At 43.3% G+C, this 17791-nt stretch overlaps 1 protein-coding gene across 1 annotated transcript in view; it reads right to left on the bottom strand.

Moving 5' to 3' along the window:
- GAB4 (GRB2 associated binding protein family member 4) overlaps nt 1-17572 on the bottom strand; it is a 64967-nt gene extending 47395 nt beyond the window's left edge. The window contains 5 exon segments of the mRNA XM_030915328.1: nt 14943-15019; nt 15022-15126; nt 16076-16214; nt 17109-17203; nt 17527-17572. Coding sequence (XP_030771188.1) covers nt 14943-15019; nt 15022-15126; nt 16076-16214; nt 17109-17203; nt 17527-17572 — 462 coding nt within the window.
- Nucleotides 17573-17791: the final 219 nt, after the last annotated feature.

The following is a 17791-nucleotide window of genomic DNA, read 5'->3' as shown; positions in this document are numbered from 1 at the left end:
ACTCTACCTCAGGGACTGAGCTCCATGCCTTGTATCAACCTTACATTATACAATTTCTTAATACAACAGTCACCTGTGATAAATATTATTTGCACCCCACATTTTGTAGAAAGTGAAGCTTCATTCACTAAGTAGATTTGCCTATAATGCACAGCTATTAGGTAGAGCCACGATTCAAATCACATGGGACTGCCTGCAAAATTCAGGCCACAACCACACAAGACATCAGGTCAAGCTAAATACAATCATTTGTCCAAGAATCATCTCCACCTCCCTAGAGAAGCACCTGGCTATGAACAGAAGATGCACACAGACTTCAAAGAGACTTCTGAATAAGGTGACTGTGAGGGAAATGCTTTGTGCTATGGAACTTCAGATCAGGATTACCTTTATTCTGAACTTGGCTTTGTCCCAGAAAGCCAGAGTTTCTTGTTAATTTCTTCCTTTGTCTAGCTCTTGGTTCTAAAACTGCATCTGTATTTCAGATTTATGTCAATATTTAATATTTACTGCTGCTGGAGTTGCCTCCTTTCAGGGCCTCAGTTGAGCCCTGGTAACCTGTATTGATCTGTGGCATTTGTCTCTACCTCAGGCCAGCAGAATGCAGTCTAATGGCTAAGGATCCTCATAAAAAGGGACAATGACCAGCCAAAGGTAAAAACGGAGAAAGAGACCACTGGGAAGTTTAAACATGGTGCAGAACTCACCACAGCACAGCAAAGCCGCTGTAGCCAGACTGCCTCTCTAGATTCTGCCTCTCTGGGCAGGGCATCTCTGAAAGGCAGCATCCCCCAGTCAGGGGCTTATAGATAAAACTCCCATCTCCCTGGGACAGAGCACCTGGAGGAAGGGGCAGCTGTGGGCGCAGCTTCAGCAGACTTAAACGTTCTGCCTGTGGCTTTGAAGAGCACAGTGTATCTCCCGGCACAGCACCCAAGCTCTGCTAAGGGACAGACTGCCTCCTCAAGTGGATCCCTGACCCCTGTTCCTCCTGACTGGGAGATATCTCCCAGCAGGGGTTGACAGACAACTCATACAGGAGAGCTCCAGCTGGCATCTGGCAGGTGCCCCTCTGGGACAAAGCTTCCAGAGGAAAGAGCAGGCAGCAATCTTTGCTGTTCTGCAGCCTCCACTGGTGATACCCAGGCAAACAGCGTCTGGAGTGGACTTCCAGCAAACTCCAGCAGACCTGCAGAAGAGGAGCCTGACTGTCAGAAGGAAAACTAATAAACAGAAAGCAATAGCACCAACATCAACAAAAAGGACACCCACGCAAAAACCCCATCCAAAGATCACCATCGAAGACCAAAAATAGACAAATCCACAAAGATGAGGAAACAACACCAGGGCAAAAAGGCCGAAAATTCCAAAATCCAGAATGTGTCTTTTCCTCCAAAAGATCACAACTCCTTGCCAGCAAGGGAACAAAACTGGATGGAGAATGAGTTTGATGAACTGACAGAAGCAGGCTTCAGAAAGGGGGTAAAAAAAAACTCCTCCAAGCTAAAGGAGCACGTTCTAACCCAATGCGAGGAAACTAAGAACCTCGATAAATGGTTACAGGAACTGCTAACTAGGATAACCAGCTTAGAGAAGAACATACATGACTCGATCAAGCTGAAAGCGACAGCACGAGAACTTCGTGAAAAATAAACAAGTGTCAATAACCGAATTGATCAAGCAGAAGAAAGGATATCAGAGATTAAAGATTAACTTAATGAAATAAAGTGTGAAGACAAGATTGGGGGAAAAATGTAAAGGAATGGACAAAGCCTCAAAGAAATATGGGACTATGTGAAAAGGCCAAATCTACCTTTGAGGCAGACGTAAAAATGACGAGGAGAATGGAACCAAATTCGAAAACGCTCTTAAGGATATTTATGATCCAGGAGAACTTTCCAAACCTAGCAAGACAAGCCAATATTCAAATTCAAGAGATACAGAGACCACCACGAAGGTACTCCTCAAGAAGAGCAACTTCAAGACACATAATTATCAGATTCACCAAGTTTGAAATGAAGGAAAAAAATGGTAAGGGCAGCCAGAGAGAAAGGTCGGGTTACCCACGAAGAGAAGCCATCAGACTAAGAGCAGATCTCTCTGCAGAAACCCTGCAAGCCAGAAGACAGTGAGGGTCAATATTCAACAGTCTTTTTTTTTTTAATTATACTTTAAGTTCTATGGTACATGTGCACAACATGCAGGTTTGTTACATATGTACACGAGCCATGTTGGTGTGCTGCACCCGTTAACTCGTCATTTACATTAGGTGTATCTCCTAATGTTATCCCTCTCCCCTCCCCCTACCCTACAACAGGCCACAGTGTGTGATGTTCCCCACCCTGTGTCCAAGTGTTCTCATTGTTCAATTCCCACCTATGAGTGAGAACATGCGGTGTCTGGTTTTCCGTCCTTGCAATAGTTTGCTGAGAATGATGGATTCCCCAGGAGTTGGTTTTTTGAAAACATCAACAAAATTGATTGACCACCAGCAAGACTAATAAAGAAGAAAAGAGAGAAGAATCAAATAGACACAATAAAAATGATAAAGGGGATATCACCACCGACCCCACAGAAATACAAACTACCATCAGAGAATACTATAAACACCTCTATGCAAATCAACTAGAAAATCTAGAAGAAATGGATAATTTCCTGGACACTTACACTCTCCCAAGACTAAACCAGGAAGAAACTGAATCCCTGAATAGAGCAATAGCAGGCTCTGAAATTGAGGCAATAATTAATAGCCTACCAACCAAAAAAAGTCCAGGAACAGATGGATTCACAGCTGAATTCTACCAGAGGTACAAGGAGGAGCTGGTACCATTCCTTCTGAAACTATTCCAATCAATATAAAAAGAGGGAATCCTCCCTAACTCATTTTACGAGGCCAACATCATCTTGATACCAAAGCCCGGCAGAGACACAACAAAAAAAGAAAATTTTAGACCAATGTCCCTGATGAACATCAATACAAAAATCCTCAATAAAATACTGGCAAACCAGATCCAGCAGCACATCAAAAAGCTTATCCACCATGATCAAGTGCGCTTCATCCCTGGGATGCAAGGCTGGTTCAACATACGCAAATCAATAAACATAATCCAGCTTATAAACAGAACCAAAGACAAAAATCACATGATGATCTCAATAGATGCAGAAAAGGCCTTTGACAAAATTCAACAGCCCTTCATGACAAAAACGCTCAATAAATTCGGTATTGATGGAACGTATCTCAAAATAATAAGAGCTATTTATGACAAACCCACAGCCAATATCATACTGAATGGGCAAAAACTGGAAAAATTCCCTTTGAAAACTGGCACAAGACAGGGATGCCCTCTCTCACCATTCCTATTCAACATAGTGTTGGAAGTTCTGGCTAGGGCAATCAGGCAAGAGAAAGAAATCAAGGGTATTCAGTTAGGAAAAGAAGAAGTCAAATTGTCCCTGTTTGCAGATGACATGATTGTATATTTAGAAAACCCCATTGTCTCAGCCCAAAATCTCCTTAAGCTGATAAGCAACCTCAGCAAAGTCTCAGGATACAAAATTAATGTGCAAAAATCACAAGCGAATATTCTTATACACCAGTAACAGACAAACAGAGAGCCAAATCAGAAATGAACTTCCATTCACAATTGCTTCAAAGAGAATAAAATACCTAGGAATCCAACTTACAAGGGATGTAAAGGATCTCTTCAAGGAGAACTACAAACCACTGCTCAGTGAAATCAAAGAGGACACAAACAAATGGAAGAATATACCATGCTCATGGATAGGAAGAATCAATATCGTGAAAATGGCCATACTGCCCAAGGTCATTTATAGATTCAATGCCATCCCCATCAAGCTACCAATGAGTTTCTTCACAGAATTGGAAAAAACTGCTTTAAAGTTCATATGGAACCAAAAAAGAGCCCGCATTGCCAAGACAATCCTAAGTCAAAAGACCAAAGCTGGAGACATCACGCTACCTGACTTCAAACTATACTACAAGGCTACAGTAACCAAAACAGCATGGTACTGGTACCAAAACAGAGATACAGACCAATGGAACAGAACAGAGTCCTCAGAAATAATACCTCACATCTACAGCCATCTGATCTTTGATAAACCTGACAAAAACAAGAAATGGGGAAAGGATTCCCTATTTAATAAATGGTGCTGGGAAAATTGGCTAGCCATAAGTAGAAAGCTGAAACTGGATCCCTTCCTTACTCCTTATATGAAAATTAATTCAAGATGGATTAGAGACTTAAATGTTAGACCTAATACCATAAAAACCCTAGAAGAAAACCTACGTAATACCATTCAGGATATAGGCATGGCCAAGGACTTCATGTCTAAAACATCAAAAGCAACGGCAACAAAAGCCAAAATTGACAAATGGGATCTAATTAAACTAAAGAGCTTCTGCACAACAAAAGAAACTACCATCAGAGTGAACAGGCAACCTACAGAATGGGAGAAAATTTTTGCAATCTACCCATCTGACAAAGGGCTAATATCCAGAACCTACAAAGAACTCAAACAAATTTACAAGAAAAAAACGAACAATCCCATCAAAACGTGGGCAAAGGATATGAACAGACATTTCTCAAATGAAGACATTCATACAGCCAACAGACACATGAAAAAATGCTCATCATCACTGACCATCAGAGAAATGCAAATCAAAACCACAATGAGATACCATCCCACACCAGTTAGAATGGCAGTCATTAAAAAGTCAGGAAACAACAGGTGCTGGAGAGGATGTGGAGAAATAGGAACACTTTTACACTGTTGGTGGGACTGTAAACTAGTTCAACCATTATGGAAAACAGTATGGCGATTCCTCAAGGATCTAGAACTAGAAGTACCATATGACCCAGCCATCCCATTACTGGGTATATACCCAAAGGATTATAAATCATGCTGCTATAAAGACACATACACACGAATGTTTATTGCAGCACTATTCACAATAGCAAAGACTTGGAATCAACCCAAAGGTCCATCAGTGACAGACTGGATTAAGAAAATGTGGCACATATACACCATGGAATACTATGCAGCCATAAAAAAGGATGAGTTTGAGTCCTTTGTAGGGACATGGATGCAGCTGGAAACCATCATTCTCAGCAAACTATCGCAAGAACAGAAAACCAAACACCACATGTTCTCACTCATAGATGGGAACTGAACAATGAGATCACTTGGACTCAGGAAGGGGAACATCACACACTAGGGCCTATCACGGCGGGGCGGTGGGGAGGGGGGAGGGATTGCATTGGGAGTTATACCTGATGTAAATGATGAGTTGATGGGTGCTGACGAGTTGATGGGTGCAGCACACCAACATGGCACAAGTATACATATGTAACAAACCTGCAGGTTATGCACATGTACCCTATAACTTAAAGTATAATTTAAAAAAAAAAGAGAATGATGGATTCCACCTTCATCCATGTCCCTACAAAGGACATGAACTCATCCTTTTTTATGGCTGTATAGTATTCCATGGTGTATATGCACCACATTTTCTTAATCCAGTCTATCATTGATGGACATTTGGGTTGGTTCCAAGTCTTTGCTATTGTGAATAGTGCCGCAATAAACATAAGTGTGCATGTGTCTTTATAGCAGCATGATTTATAATCCTTTGGGTATATGCCCAGTAATGGGATGGCTGGGTCAAATGGTATTTCTAGTTCTAGATCCTTGAGGAATCACCACACTGTCTGCCACAATGGTTGAATTAGTTTACAGTCCCACCAACATTGTAAAAGCATTCCTATTTCTCCACATCCTCTCCAGCACCTGTTGTTTCCTGACTTTTTAATGACTGCCATTCTAACTGGTGTGGGATGGTATCTCATTGTGGTTTTGATTTGCATTTCTCTAATGGCCAGTGATGGTGAGCATTTTTTCATGTGTCTGTTGGTTTCACAAATGTCTTCTTTTGAGAAGCGTCTGCTTATATCCTTTGCCCACTTTTTGATGGGGTTGATTTTTTTTGTAAATTTGTTTAAATTCTTTGTAGATCCTGGACATTAGCCCTTTGTCAGATGGGTAGATTGTAAAAATTTTCTCCCATCCTGTAGGTTGCCTGTTCACTCTGATGGTAGTTTCTCTTGCTGTGCAGAAGCTCTTTAGCTTAATTAGCTCCCGTTTTTAATTTTGGCTTTTGTTGCCATTTCTTTTGGTGTTTTAGACATGAAGTACTTTCCCATGCCTATGTCCTGAATGGTATTACCTAGGTTTTCTTCTAGGGTTTTTATTGTTTTAGGTCTAACTTTTAAGTCTTTCATCTATCTTGAAATAATTTTTGTATAAGGTATAAGGAAGGGATCCAGTTTCAGCTTTCTACATATGGCTAGCCAGTTTTCCCAGCACCATTTATTAAATAGGGAATCCTTTCCCCATTTCTTGTTTTTGTCAGGTTTGTCAAAGATGAGATAGTTGTAGATGTGTGATATATTATTTCTGAGGACTCTGTTCTGTTCCATAGGTCTATATCTCTGTTTTGGTACCGGTACCATGCTGTTTGGGTTACTGTAGACTTGTAGTATAGTTTAAAGTCAGGTAGCGTGATGTCTCCAGCTTTGTGCTTTTGGCTTAGGACTGTCTTGGCAATGCAGGCGCTTTTTTGGTTCCATATGAGCTTTAGTTTTTTCCAATTCTGTGAAGAAAGTCAGTGGTAGCTTGATAGGGATGACATTGAATCTATAAATTACCTTGGGCGGTATGGAGATTTTCACAATATTGATTCTTGCTATCCATAAGCAAGGAATGTTCTTCCATTTGTTTGTGTCCTCTTTTATTTCGTTGAGCAGTGGTTTGTAGTTCTCCTGAAAGAGGTCTTTCACATCCCTTGTAAGTTGCATTCCTAGGTATTCTCTTTGAAGCAATTGTGAATGGGAGTTCACTCATGATTTGGCTGTTTGCCTGTTATTGGTGTATAGGAATGCTTGTGATTGTTGCACACTGATTTTGTATCCTGAGACTTTGCTGAAGTTGCTTATCAGCTTAAGGAGATTTTAGGCTGAGACAATGGGGTTTTCTAAATATACAATCATGTCATCTGCAAACAGAGACAATTTGACTTCCTCTTTTCCTAATTGAATACTCTTTATTTCTTTCTTCTGCCTGATTGCCCTGGCCAGAACTTCCAACACTATGTTGAACAGGAGTGGTGAGAGAGGACATCCATGTCCTGTGCCAGCTTTCAAAGGGAATGCTTCCAGTTTTTGCCCATTCAGTATGATATTGGCTACAGGTCTGTCATAAATAGCTCTTATTATTTTGAGATACAGCTCATCAATACCTAATTTATTGAGAGCTTTTAGCATGAAGGGCTGTTGAATTTTGTCAAAGGCCTTTTCTGCATCTATTGAGATAATCATGTGATTTTTGTCTTTGGTTCTGTTTCGATGCTGGATTACATTTAGTGATTTGTCTATGTTGAACCAGCCATGCATCCCAGGGATGAAGCCAACTTGATCACGGTGGATAAGCTTTTTGATGTGCTGCTGGATTCGGATTGCCAGTATTTTATTGAGGATTTTTGCATCGATGTTCATCAGGGATATTGTTCTAAAATTATCTTTTTTTTGTTGTGTCTCTGACAGGCTTTGGTATCACGATGATGTTGGCCTCATAAAATTAGTTAGGGAGGATTCCCTCTTTTTCTATTGATTGGAATAGTTTCAGGAGGAATGGTACCAGTTCCTCTTTGCACCTCTGGTAGAATTCGGCTATGAATCCGTCTGGACCTGGACTTTTTTTGGTTGGTAGGCTATTAATCACTGCCTCAATTTCAGAACCTGTTATTGGTCTGTTCAACTTCTTCCTGGTTTAGTCTTGGGAGGGTGTCCAGGAATGTATCCATCTCTTCTAGATTTTCTAGCTTATTTGCATAGAGGTGTTTATATTATTCTCTGATGGTAGTTTGTATTTCTGTGGGATCAGTGGTGATATCCCCTTTATCATTTTTTATTGCATCTATTTGATTCTTCTTTCTTTCCTTCTTTATTAGTCTTGCTAGTGGTCTATCAATTTTATTGATCTTTTCAAACAACCAGCTCCTGGATTCACTGATTTTTTGAAGGGTTTTTGTGTCTCTACCTCCTTCAGTTCTGCTCTATGTCTTCCCTTCTGCTAGCTTTTGAATGCGTTTGCTCTTGCTTCTCTAGTTCTTTTAATTGTGATGTAAGGGTGTCAATTTAAATCTTTCCTTCTTTCTCTTGTAGGCATTTAGTGCTATAAATTTCCCTCTACACACTGCTTTAAATGTGTCCGAGAGATTCTGGTATGTTGTGTCTTTGTTCTTATTGGTTTCAAAGAACATCTTTATTTCTGCCTTCTTTTCGTTATGTTGTTCAGTTTCCATGTAGTTGAGCGGTTTTCAGTGAGTTTCTTAATCCTGAGTTCTAGTCTGATTGTACTGTGGTCTGAGAGACAGTTTGTTATCATTTCTGTTCTTTTACATTTGCTGAGGAGTGCTTTACTTCCAAGTATGTGGTCAATTTTGGAATAAGTGTGATGTATTGCTGAGAAGAATGTATATTCTGTTGATTTGGGGTGGAGAGTTCTGTAGATGTCTATTACATCCGCTTGGTGCAGAGCTGAGTTCAATTCCTGCATATCCTTGTTTACTTTCTGTCTCGTTGATCTGTCTAATGTTGACAGTGGGGTGTTAAAGTCTCCCATTATTATTGTGTGGGAGTCTAAGTCTCTTTGTAGGTCTCTTAAGGACTTGCTTTATGAATCTGGATACTCCTGTATTGGGTGCATATATATTTAGGGCAGTTGGCTCTTCTTGTTGAATTGATCCCTGTACCATTATGTAATGGCCTACTTTGTCTCTTCTAATCCTTGTTGGTTTAAAGTCTGTTTTATCAGAGACTAGGATTGCAACCCCTACTTTTTTTGTTTTGTTTTGTTTTCCATTTGCTTAGTAGATCTGCCTCCATCCCTTTATTTTGACTCTATGTGTGTCTCTGCATGTGAGATGGGTCTCCTGAATACAGCACACTGATAGTTCTTGACTCTCTATCCAATTTGGCAGTCTGTGTCTTTTAATTGGAGCATTTAGCCCATTTACATTTAAGGTTAATGTTGTTATGTGTTCGAGCTTCCAGGCCCTTGTTTACCTATTCAAGCCTCAGCAATGGTGGATGCCCCTCCATCAGCCTCCCTGCCGCCTCAGTTTGATCTCAGACTGCTGTGCTAGCAGTGTGCAAGGCTCTGTGGGCATGGGACCCTCCGAGCCAGGTGCAAGATATAATCTCCTGGTGTGCCATTTGCTAAAACCTTTGGAAAAGCACAGTATTAGGGTTGGAGTGTCTTGATTTTCCAGGTACCATTTGTCATGGCTTCCCTTTGCTAGGAAAGGGAATTCCCCAACCCCTTGCACTTTCTGGGTGACGTGATACACCGCCCTGCTCCGTGGCTGCCCCCACTGTCTGACAAGCCCCTGTGAGATTAACGTGGTACCTCAGTTGGAAATGCAGAAATCACCCACCTTCTGCATCACTCATGCTGGGAGCTGCAGACTGGAGCTATTCCTATTCGGCCATCTTGGAACCTCCATTTTCAACATTCTTAAAGAAAATAATTTTCAACCCAGAATTTCATATCCAGTCAAACAAAGGTTCATAAGCGAAGGAGAAATAAAATCCTTTATAGACCAGCAAATGCTAAGAGATTCTGTCACCACCAGGCCTGCCTTACAAGACTGAGGAACCACTAAATATGGAAAGGAAAAACTGGTACCCGCTATTGTAAAAACATACCAAAATGTAAAGACCATCGACATGACGAAGATACTGCACCAACTAACAGGCAAAATAACCAGCTAGCATAATGACAGGATCAAATTCTCACATAGCAATATTAACCTTAAATGTAAATGGGCTAAATGCCCCAATTAAAAGACACAGACTAGCAAATTGGATAGAATCAAGACCCATCAGTGTGCTGTATTCAGGAGACCCACCTCATGTGCAAAGACACACATAGGCTCAAAATAAAGGAGTGGAGGAATATTTACCAAGCAAATGGAGAGCAAAAAAAAAGGAGGGGTTGCAATCCTAGTCTCTGATAAAACACACTTTAAACCAACAAACATCAAAAGAGACAAAAAAGGCAACTACATAATGGTAAAGGGATCAATTCAACAAGAAGAGCTAAGTACCCTAAATATATATATGCACTCAAGACATGGGCAACCGGATTCATAAAGCAAGTTCTCAGAGACGTACAAAGAGACTTAGACTCCCACACAGTAATAGTGGGAGACTTTAACACCCCACTGTCAATATTAGGCAGATCATCAAGACAGAAATGAAACAAGGATATTCAGAACTTGAACTCAGCTCTGGACCAAGTGGACTTAATAGACATCTACAGAGCTCCCCATCTGAAATCAACAGAATATACATTCTTCTGAGCACCATATAGCACTCACTTATTCTAAAATTGACTACACAATTGGAAGTAAAACACTCCTCAGCAAATGCAAATGAATGGAAATCATAGCAAACAGTCTCTTAGACCACAATACAACCAAATTAGAACTCAGGATTAAGAAACTCACCCAAAAATGCACAACTACATGGAAACTGAAAAACTTGCTTCTGAATGATTGCTGGGTAAATAACAAAATTAAGGCAGAAATAAAGATCTTTTTTTTTTTTTTTTGAAACCAATGGAAACAAAGACACAATGTACCACAGTCTCTGGGGCACGGCTAACCCAGTGTTTAGAGGGAAATGTATAGCACTAAATGCCCAGAAGAGAAAGTGAGAAAGATCTAAAATCGACACCCTAACATCAGAATTAAAAGAACTAGAGAAACAAGAGCAAACAAACTCAAAAGCCAGCAGAAGACAAGAAATAACTAAGATCAGAACAGAGCTGAAGGAGATACAGACACAAAAAAAGACTTCAAAAAATCAATAAATTTAGCAGCTGTTTTTTTTAAAGATTAACAAATTAGATAGACCACTAGCCAGACTAACAAGAATCAAATAGACACAACAAAGAAGAATCAAATAGACACAACAAAAAATGATAGAGGAGTATCACCACTGATCCCACAGAAATACAAACTACCATCAGAGAATACCATAAACACCTCTATGCAAGTAAACTAGGAAATCCATACGAAATGGATAAATTCCTGGACACATACACCCTCCCAAGACTAAACCAGGAAGAAGTCAAATCTCTGAATAGACCAATAATAAGTTCTGAAATTGAGGCAGTAATTAATAGCCTATCAACAACAACAAAAAAAAGTCCAGCACCAGACTGATTCACAGCCAAATTCTACCAGAGGTACAAAGAAGAGCTGGTATTATTCCTCCTGAAACTATTCCAAACAATGAAAAAGAGGGACTCCTCCCTAATTCATTTTATGAGGCCAGTATCATCCTGATGCAAAACCCTAGCAGAGACACAACAAAAAAAGAAAATTTCAGGCCAATATTCCTAATGAATATCAATGCAAAAATCCTCAATAAAATATTGGCAAACCAAACCCAGCAGCACATCAAAAAGCTTATTGACCACAATCAAGTCGACTTCATTCCTGGGATGCAAGGCTGGTTCAATATACACAAATCAATAAATGTAATCTGTCACATAAAAAGAATCAACGACAAAAACCACATGATTATCTTAATAGATGCAGAAAAGGCCTTCAATAAAATTCAACACCCCTTCGTGCTAAAAACTCTCAATAAACTATATTGATGGAATGTATCTCAAAATAATAAGAGTTATTTATGACAAACCCACAGCTAATATCATACTGAATGGGCAAAAGCTGGAAGGATTCCCTTTGAAAACTGGCACAAGGATGCCCTCTCTCTCACCACTCCTATTCAACATAGTATTGGAAGTTCTGGCCAGGGCAATCAAGCAAGAGAAAGAAATAAAGGGTATTCAAACAGGAAGAGAGGAAGTTAAATTGTCTCTGTTTGCAGATGACATGATTCCACATTTAGAAAACCCCATCGACTCAGCCTAAAAACTCCTTAAATTTCAGTGAAGTCTCAGGATACAAAATCCATGTGCAAAAATCACAAGGATTCCTATACACCAATAACAGACAAATAGAGTACCAAATCATGAGTGAACTCCCATTCACAATTGCTACCAAGAGAATAAAATACCTAGGAATACAACTTACAAGAGATGTGAAGGACCTCTTCAAGAACTACAAACCACTGCTCAAGGAAATAAGAACTACAAACCACTGCTCAAGGAAATAAGAGAGGACACAAACAAATGGAAGAACATTCCATGCTCATGGATAGGAAGAATCAACATCGTGAAAACGGCCATACTGCCCAAAGAATTTACAGATTCAATGCTATTCCAATCAAGCTACCATTGACTTTCTTCACAGAATTAGAAAAATCCACTTTAAATTTCACACGGAACAAAAAAAGAGCCCGTATAGCCAAGAAAATCTTAAGCAAAAATAACAAAGCTGGAGGCATCACGCTACCCAACTTCAAACTGTACTACAAGGTTACAGTAACCAAAACAGCATGGTACTGGTACCAAGACAGACATATAGACCAATGGAACAGAACAGAGGCCTCAGAAATAACACCACACATCTACAACCATCTGATCTTTGACAAACCTGACAAAAACTAGCAATGGGGAAAGGATTCCCTATTTAATAAATGGTGTTGGGAAAACTGGCTAGCCATATGCAGAAAACTGAAAGTGGAACTCTTCCTTACACCTTACACAAAAATTAACTCAGTTCTGAAGGAGGTCAGGGTCAAGATGGATTAAAGACTTAAACGTAAGACCTAAAACCATAGAAACCCTAGAAGAAAACCTAGGCAATACCATTCAGGACATAGGCATGGGCAAAGACTTCATAACTAAAACACCAAAAGCAATGGCAACAAAAGCCAAAATTGACAAATGGGATCTAATTAAACTAAAGAGATTCTGCATAGCAAAAGAAACTATCATCAGAGTGAACAGGCAACCTACCAAATAGGAGAAATTTTTTCCAATCCATCTATCTGACAAAGGGCTAATATCCAAGATCTATAAGGAATTTAAACAAATTTACAAGAAAAAAACAACAACACTGTCAAAAAGTGGGCAAAGGATATGAACAGGCACTTATCAGAAGAAGATATTTATGTGGCCAACAAACATGAAAAAAAAGCTCACTATCACTGGTCATTAGAGAAATGCAAATCAAAACCACAACAAGATACCATCTCATGCCAGTTAGAATGGCGATCATTAAAAAGTCAGGAAATGACAGATACTGGAGAGGATATGGAGAAATAGGAATGCTTTTACACTGTTGGTTGGAGTGTAAATTAGTTCAAGCACTGTGAAACACAGTGTGGCAATTCCTCAAGGAATTGCCTTCAACACCCCTTCAGAAAATTACACTGCAGAAAACTACACTGCAGTGCACACTGTCCCTCAGGATCTAGAACAAGAAATACCATTTGACCCAGCAATCCCATTACTGTGTATATACCCAAAGGATTATAAATCATTCTATTATAAAGACACATGCACACATATGTTTATTCACAACAGCGAAGACTTGGAACCAACCCAAATGCCCATCAATAACAGACTGGATAAAGAAAATGTGGCACATATACACTATGGAATACTATGCAGCCATAAAAAAGAATGAGTTCATGTCCTTTGCAGGGACATGGATGAAGCTGGAAACCATCATTCGCAGCAAACTTACACTGGAACAGAAAACCAAACACCGCACGTTCTCACTCATAAGTGGGAGTTGAACAATGAGAACACATGGGCACAGGGAGGGGAACATGACACAACGTGGCCTATTGGCGTTGGGGGGCAGGGGAAGGGAAAGCATTAGGAGAAATACCTAATGTAGATGATGGGTTGATGGGTGCAGCAAACCACCATGACACGTGTATATGTATGTAACAAACCTCCACGTTCTGCACATGTATCCCAGAACTTAAATTATAATAAAAACTTGAAAAAACAAATGGAGAAAGACAAGAACGCAGAATTGGTTATAGCCCATACCACAGGGAAGCAAAGGAAAGGGAAGATGACTGTAGGATCAGTTTATTCTGGATAGATTCTTTAAGGGCTGGACCTGGGGCTAAGGAATAGGAGAGAAAAGCCTCTTCTATGTACCTTGACATAATCATACTGACTCCTAACAATTACTGTTTCCTCAGTAAAATTGTTGAAATTTAGAACGACACTCTTCAAATTAGCCACTAGGGGGAAGGGCAGCCAATCTTCTTTTTTTCTAAATCGTTTAACCACGTGAATTAATATATAGAAAACTACACTGCAGTGCACACTGTCCCTAAGCAGGCGTGGAGGCATGGAAGGACGCGAACGACCCGGGACTGGAGGGCAAGGAGGGAAGGGGAGCTGGTGCGAGGCGCCTGCGTTTTCTTGGGGACTGGGAGGGAAGAAGAGGGGTGTGAGGTGCCTGCCTTCTTGGGGCTCGGGAGGAAAGAGAGCAGGTTTGAGGCGCCTGCCTTCCTTGGGGCCTGGGAGAAAAGGAGAGGGTGCGAGGTGCTCGCCATTCTCAGGGTCTGGGAGGGAAGGGGAGCGGGTGCGAGGTTCCTGTCCTTTGTGAGGCTGCGGAGCCTGCTGTGAGTCCACAGGCCTGGTCTCCTTTCCCGCCCACTCTCCGACCTGCAGGCCCACGGCGCTCAGGGTAAAAGGGTCCCCAGCCCCGGAATCAACTCCCTGGGACTCGGAACGCAACCCACGCAAACCCGGACCCTGTCTCTCGCTGGCGGGGAGTGGCCTTCGCATGCAGACGTGGAAAAGTCGCCTCCACCCACAGCTCCTCCCGTGGACCCAGGCCGCCTTCCCCACACCCCTCCCGGAGCCCCCAGACCCTCCGCGGCGCTCCTGGTCCCACCCCCACTGCCCGCACTCACGAAGAGCCTCAGCTTCTCCTCGGGGGGTGACTTCCTCAGCCAGCCGCTGTGCAGCACGTGGCCACTTGTCATGCTCTGCCTGCAGGGCCGCTTCCGGGCCACGAAGACAAAGGCGTAAATGTTGGGTCAGGTGGTCACAGCTCCCGGGTGGGGGAGGGGGGCGGCAGGGAAATGGGGTCCCCAGCTCACAGTGAAGGTGCGGTGACAGGGCGAGAGGGTGCTGCTGGAGGTGGGGTGTGGGGGGCGGCTTGGGGTTCCCTGGGACTGCGGGGTCGAAAGCAGTTCTGGTGGAGGTCGGGGTCAGACGCGAAGCTCGTGGAGAGGGCGAGACCGGAGCGCAGGCGCTCACAGGCGAGGGCGGGGTTCAGGCCAGCTGGGCTTCGAGTTCCGGTTCAGGCTTGCGCCTGTGGTTCCGGTTCCAATTTGAGGGGAAGTTTGGGAGTAAAGTTTAGACAAGGCCTCTGGTTTAGGGTTTGGGTTGGGGATTGCAGTGGGGACTTGCACCCTGGGTCAGCCTGGGTGCATCTCATCGGGACCACCGGGGTGGGGGACATGGGCTGGGCGGCTCCTTGGGAGGCGGGGACAGGGAGCGCAGCTGGTGGGGAGGACAAGAACGAGGGGCCCAGCAGAGCCTCAGGTGCTGAGTCCTATGCGCCGGGTGAGGAAAGACAACGGAAGAGTTCAGATTCCTGCTGGGGTTTGAATTCCAGTTCCGGATTCAGCCTGTGGTTTACCTTCTGACTTGAGGTGGGGTTTGGGGTCAAGGTTCAGGCTAGGACTTGAGTTCTGGGTTGCAGTTTGGGGCTGGGGTTAGGTTTTAGAGTGAGGGTTTGGGCTGTTTGTGTTGTGTATGTTTGTGAATGTATTGGGATGTCGCTGTGTGCACACGTGTGTACTTATGTCACTTGCGTGCACGTGTCAGTGTGTGCATGCATCAGTGTGTGCATGTGTGAGTGTTCGTGAAGTGTGGCACCAAGAGCCAACCCCTCTCATCCCATTTATGCCCCACTGTCTTATCCTGGTTGGGGTGGGCTTTACAAGTTCTTCCCTGGGCCAGTTGGAGGTTCTCATGTTGCCTGGGGAGAGAAGGGAAGGAGAGAAGAGGTGGAAGAGGAGAGCGGCTTGGCCTCAACCAGACCCTGCGTCATGGGGACCAAGAAGCCGGAGGTCCTTGTCTCCTGCCTCTGGAGGAGCTTGGTTTGCTTCTTTGTTCACACATTGTGTGAAAGCACGGTTGGGGGCATCTGATGTGCACAGGATCTGTTCTTGCCCCTGCAGATGTCTTAGAGAACAGGACAGACAAGGGGCGTCTTCAGTAAGCCATCCCCAAAGTGCACTGCCTGTCAGCTTACAAGAGAGGCACAGGGGCCCCATCAGGTAGCAGGGAGGATGCAAGGAAGAGGGTGTGGGAATGGGGGTGCTAGGTGGGGCCGGGTGAGTGGGTGCCTGGCTTCTCCTTAGAGCAAAGGAAAGTGCTGAAGAGTGTGAAACTGTGTTACATGTTATGCTTTATGTTTTGAGAATGGATTGCGGGAACAAGCAGACATGGGGGACCTGATGAGGGCCAGTGGGATGTCCACAGAGATAAGATTTGGCTTGAGCTGGTGAGAAAAGTGGAGATGGAGCCAAGTGGAGGAAATTGCAGGGTCTTGAGACTGAGGAGACATGTGGGTGGATGAGATATGAGTAGTGACCCTGAGGTGGGGAATGGGGGGACAGCCCAGAGGGGAGGTTGGTGAGGTGTATTTGGACCTATTGGGTTGGAACCCTAGGCAACATCCTCATGGGAGGACCAGTGGGTCCTGGTCAGGCAGACATGGTGCTCAGGGAGACATTGGATGAAGTAGGACCCATAGACCCTCTGCTGATGGCAAGAATGGGGTTCCTGGAGGTGCTGGCTCCCTCTGCAGGCTGCAGTTATGGCAAATCAATTCTAAACTCACCATCACAGCTCACACTGTATAGGACGTATGCCTTAGTATAAATCAGTTAGCCAGGGAGGCCACAGGGTACCCAGTTGGCTCCCGCCCTGAGAGTAGGTTTGAATGGGGTGAGAAGGGAGAGAGGCAGTGGCAGGGATGAGACAGATGAGCTCTTCCTGGTTGGAAGGGAGCTCAGCCCCTGCAGTGACCTCATGCCAACTGGGGCCTCAGCAGGAGCCCCTACCTGGGTCCCCATGGACCTCTGACTGTCTTCTGGCCTCGGGGTGGAAAGAACCGTCTTCCAGAATATATCCTCTCCAGCAACATTCTTCCAGCCCCCTACAGTGCACACAATGGGAACTTGAGGAGCGTGCAGAGACTGCTACAGGGCATAGAGGGAGGGCAGGTGTTGCCCCAAGGTCTAGCCTGCCCAGGATGTTGGCTTTGATGATGGTTGAGGGACTTATCAGTGTCTTGAGCCTTTTATATATATATATACAGTGAATTTAAATTTATCCTCTGTGTCTCAAGTGGACAAAAAAACACTTTACTTTCCATTGATGATTTTTCTTGTATCTTCCATTGCATGGTTGATGGGAAAAAAATGTAAATTTCTCATAACTTATCTCTATTTCCTCTGGTTTGCAGCTGTCTGCACCCACCGTAGGTCTCACTTCCTCCTTCTGTGATGGTCTGTCCTGTGGCCATGGGGAAAGGTCTCTGGCACTTATGCTGCACTTGGGACCCTCACTGACCCTGGGCTCCTGGTCTGCCCACCCCTTCGGTTCCCCTGGGGTCACACATTGGTACCAGAGCCAGGAATGGGCTCTGCATTTCCCCTCTTTGAGCCCTGTCTGGCTCCTACAGCCCATGTATTGGTGAACTACTTGGGGGTCACATAGACCCTCCCCTCCCTGCTGAGCTGGC

This window comes from Rhinopithecus roxellana, chromosome 13 (assembly GCF_007565055.1).
Source record: "Rhinopithecus roxellana isolate Shanxi Qingling chromosome 13, ASM756505v1, whole genome shotgun sequence".
Classification (NCBI taxonomy): Eukaryota; Metazoa; Chordata; class Mammalia; order Primates; family Cercopithecidae; genus Rhinopithecus; species Rhinopithecus roxellana.
This window is presented reverse-complemented; position numbering and strand designations above follow the sequence as displayed.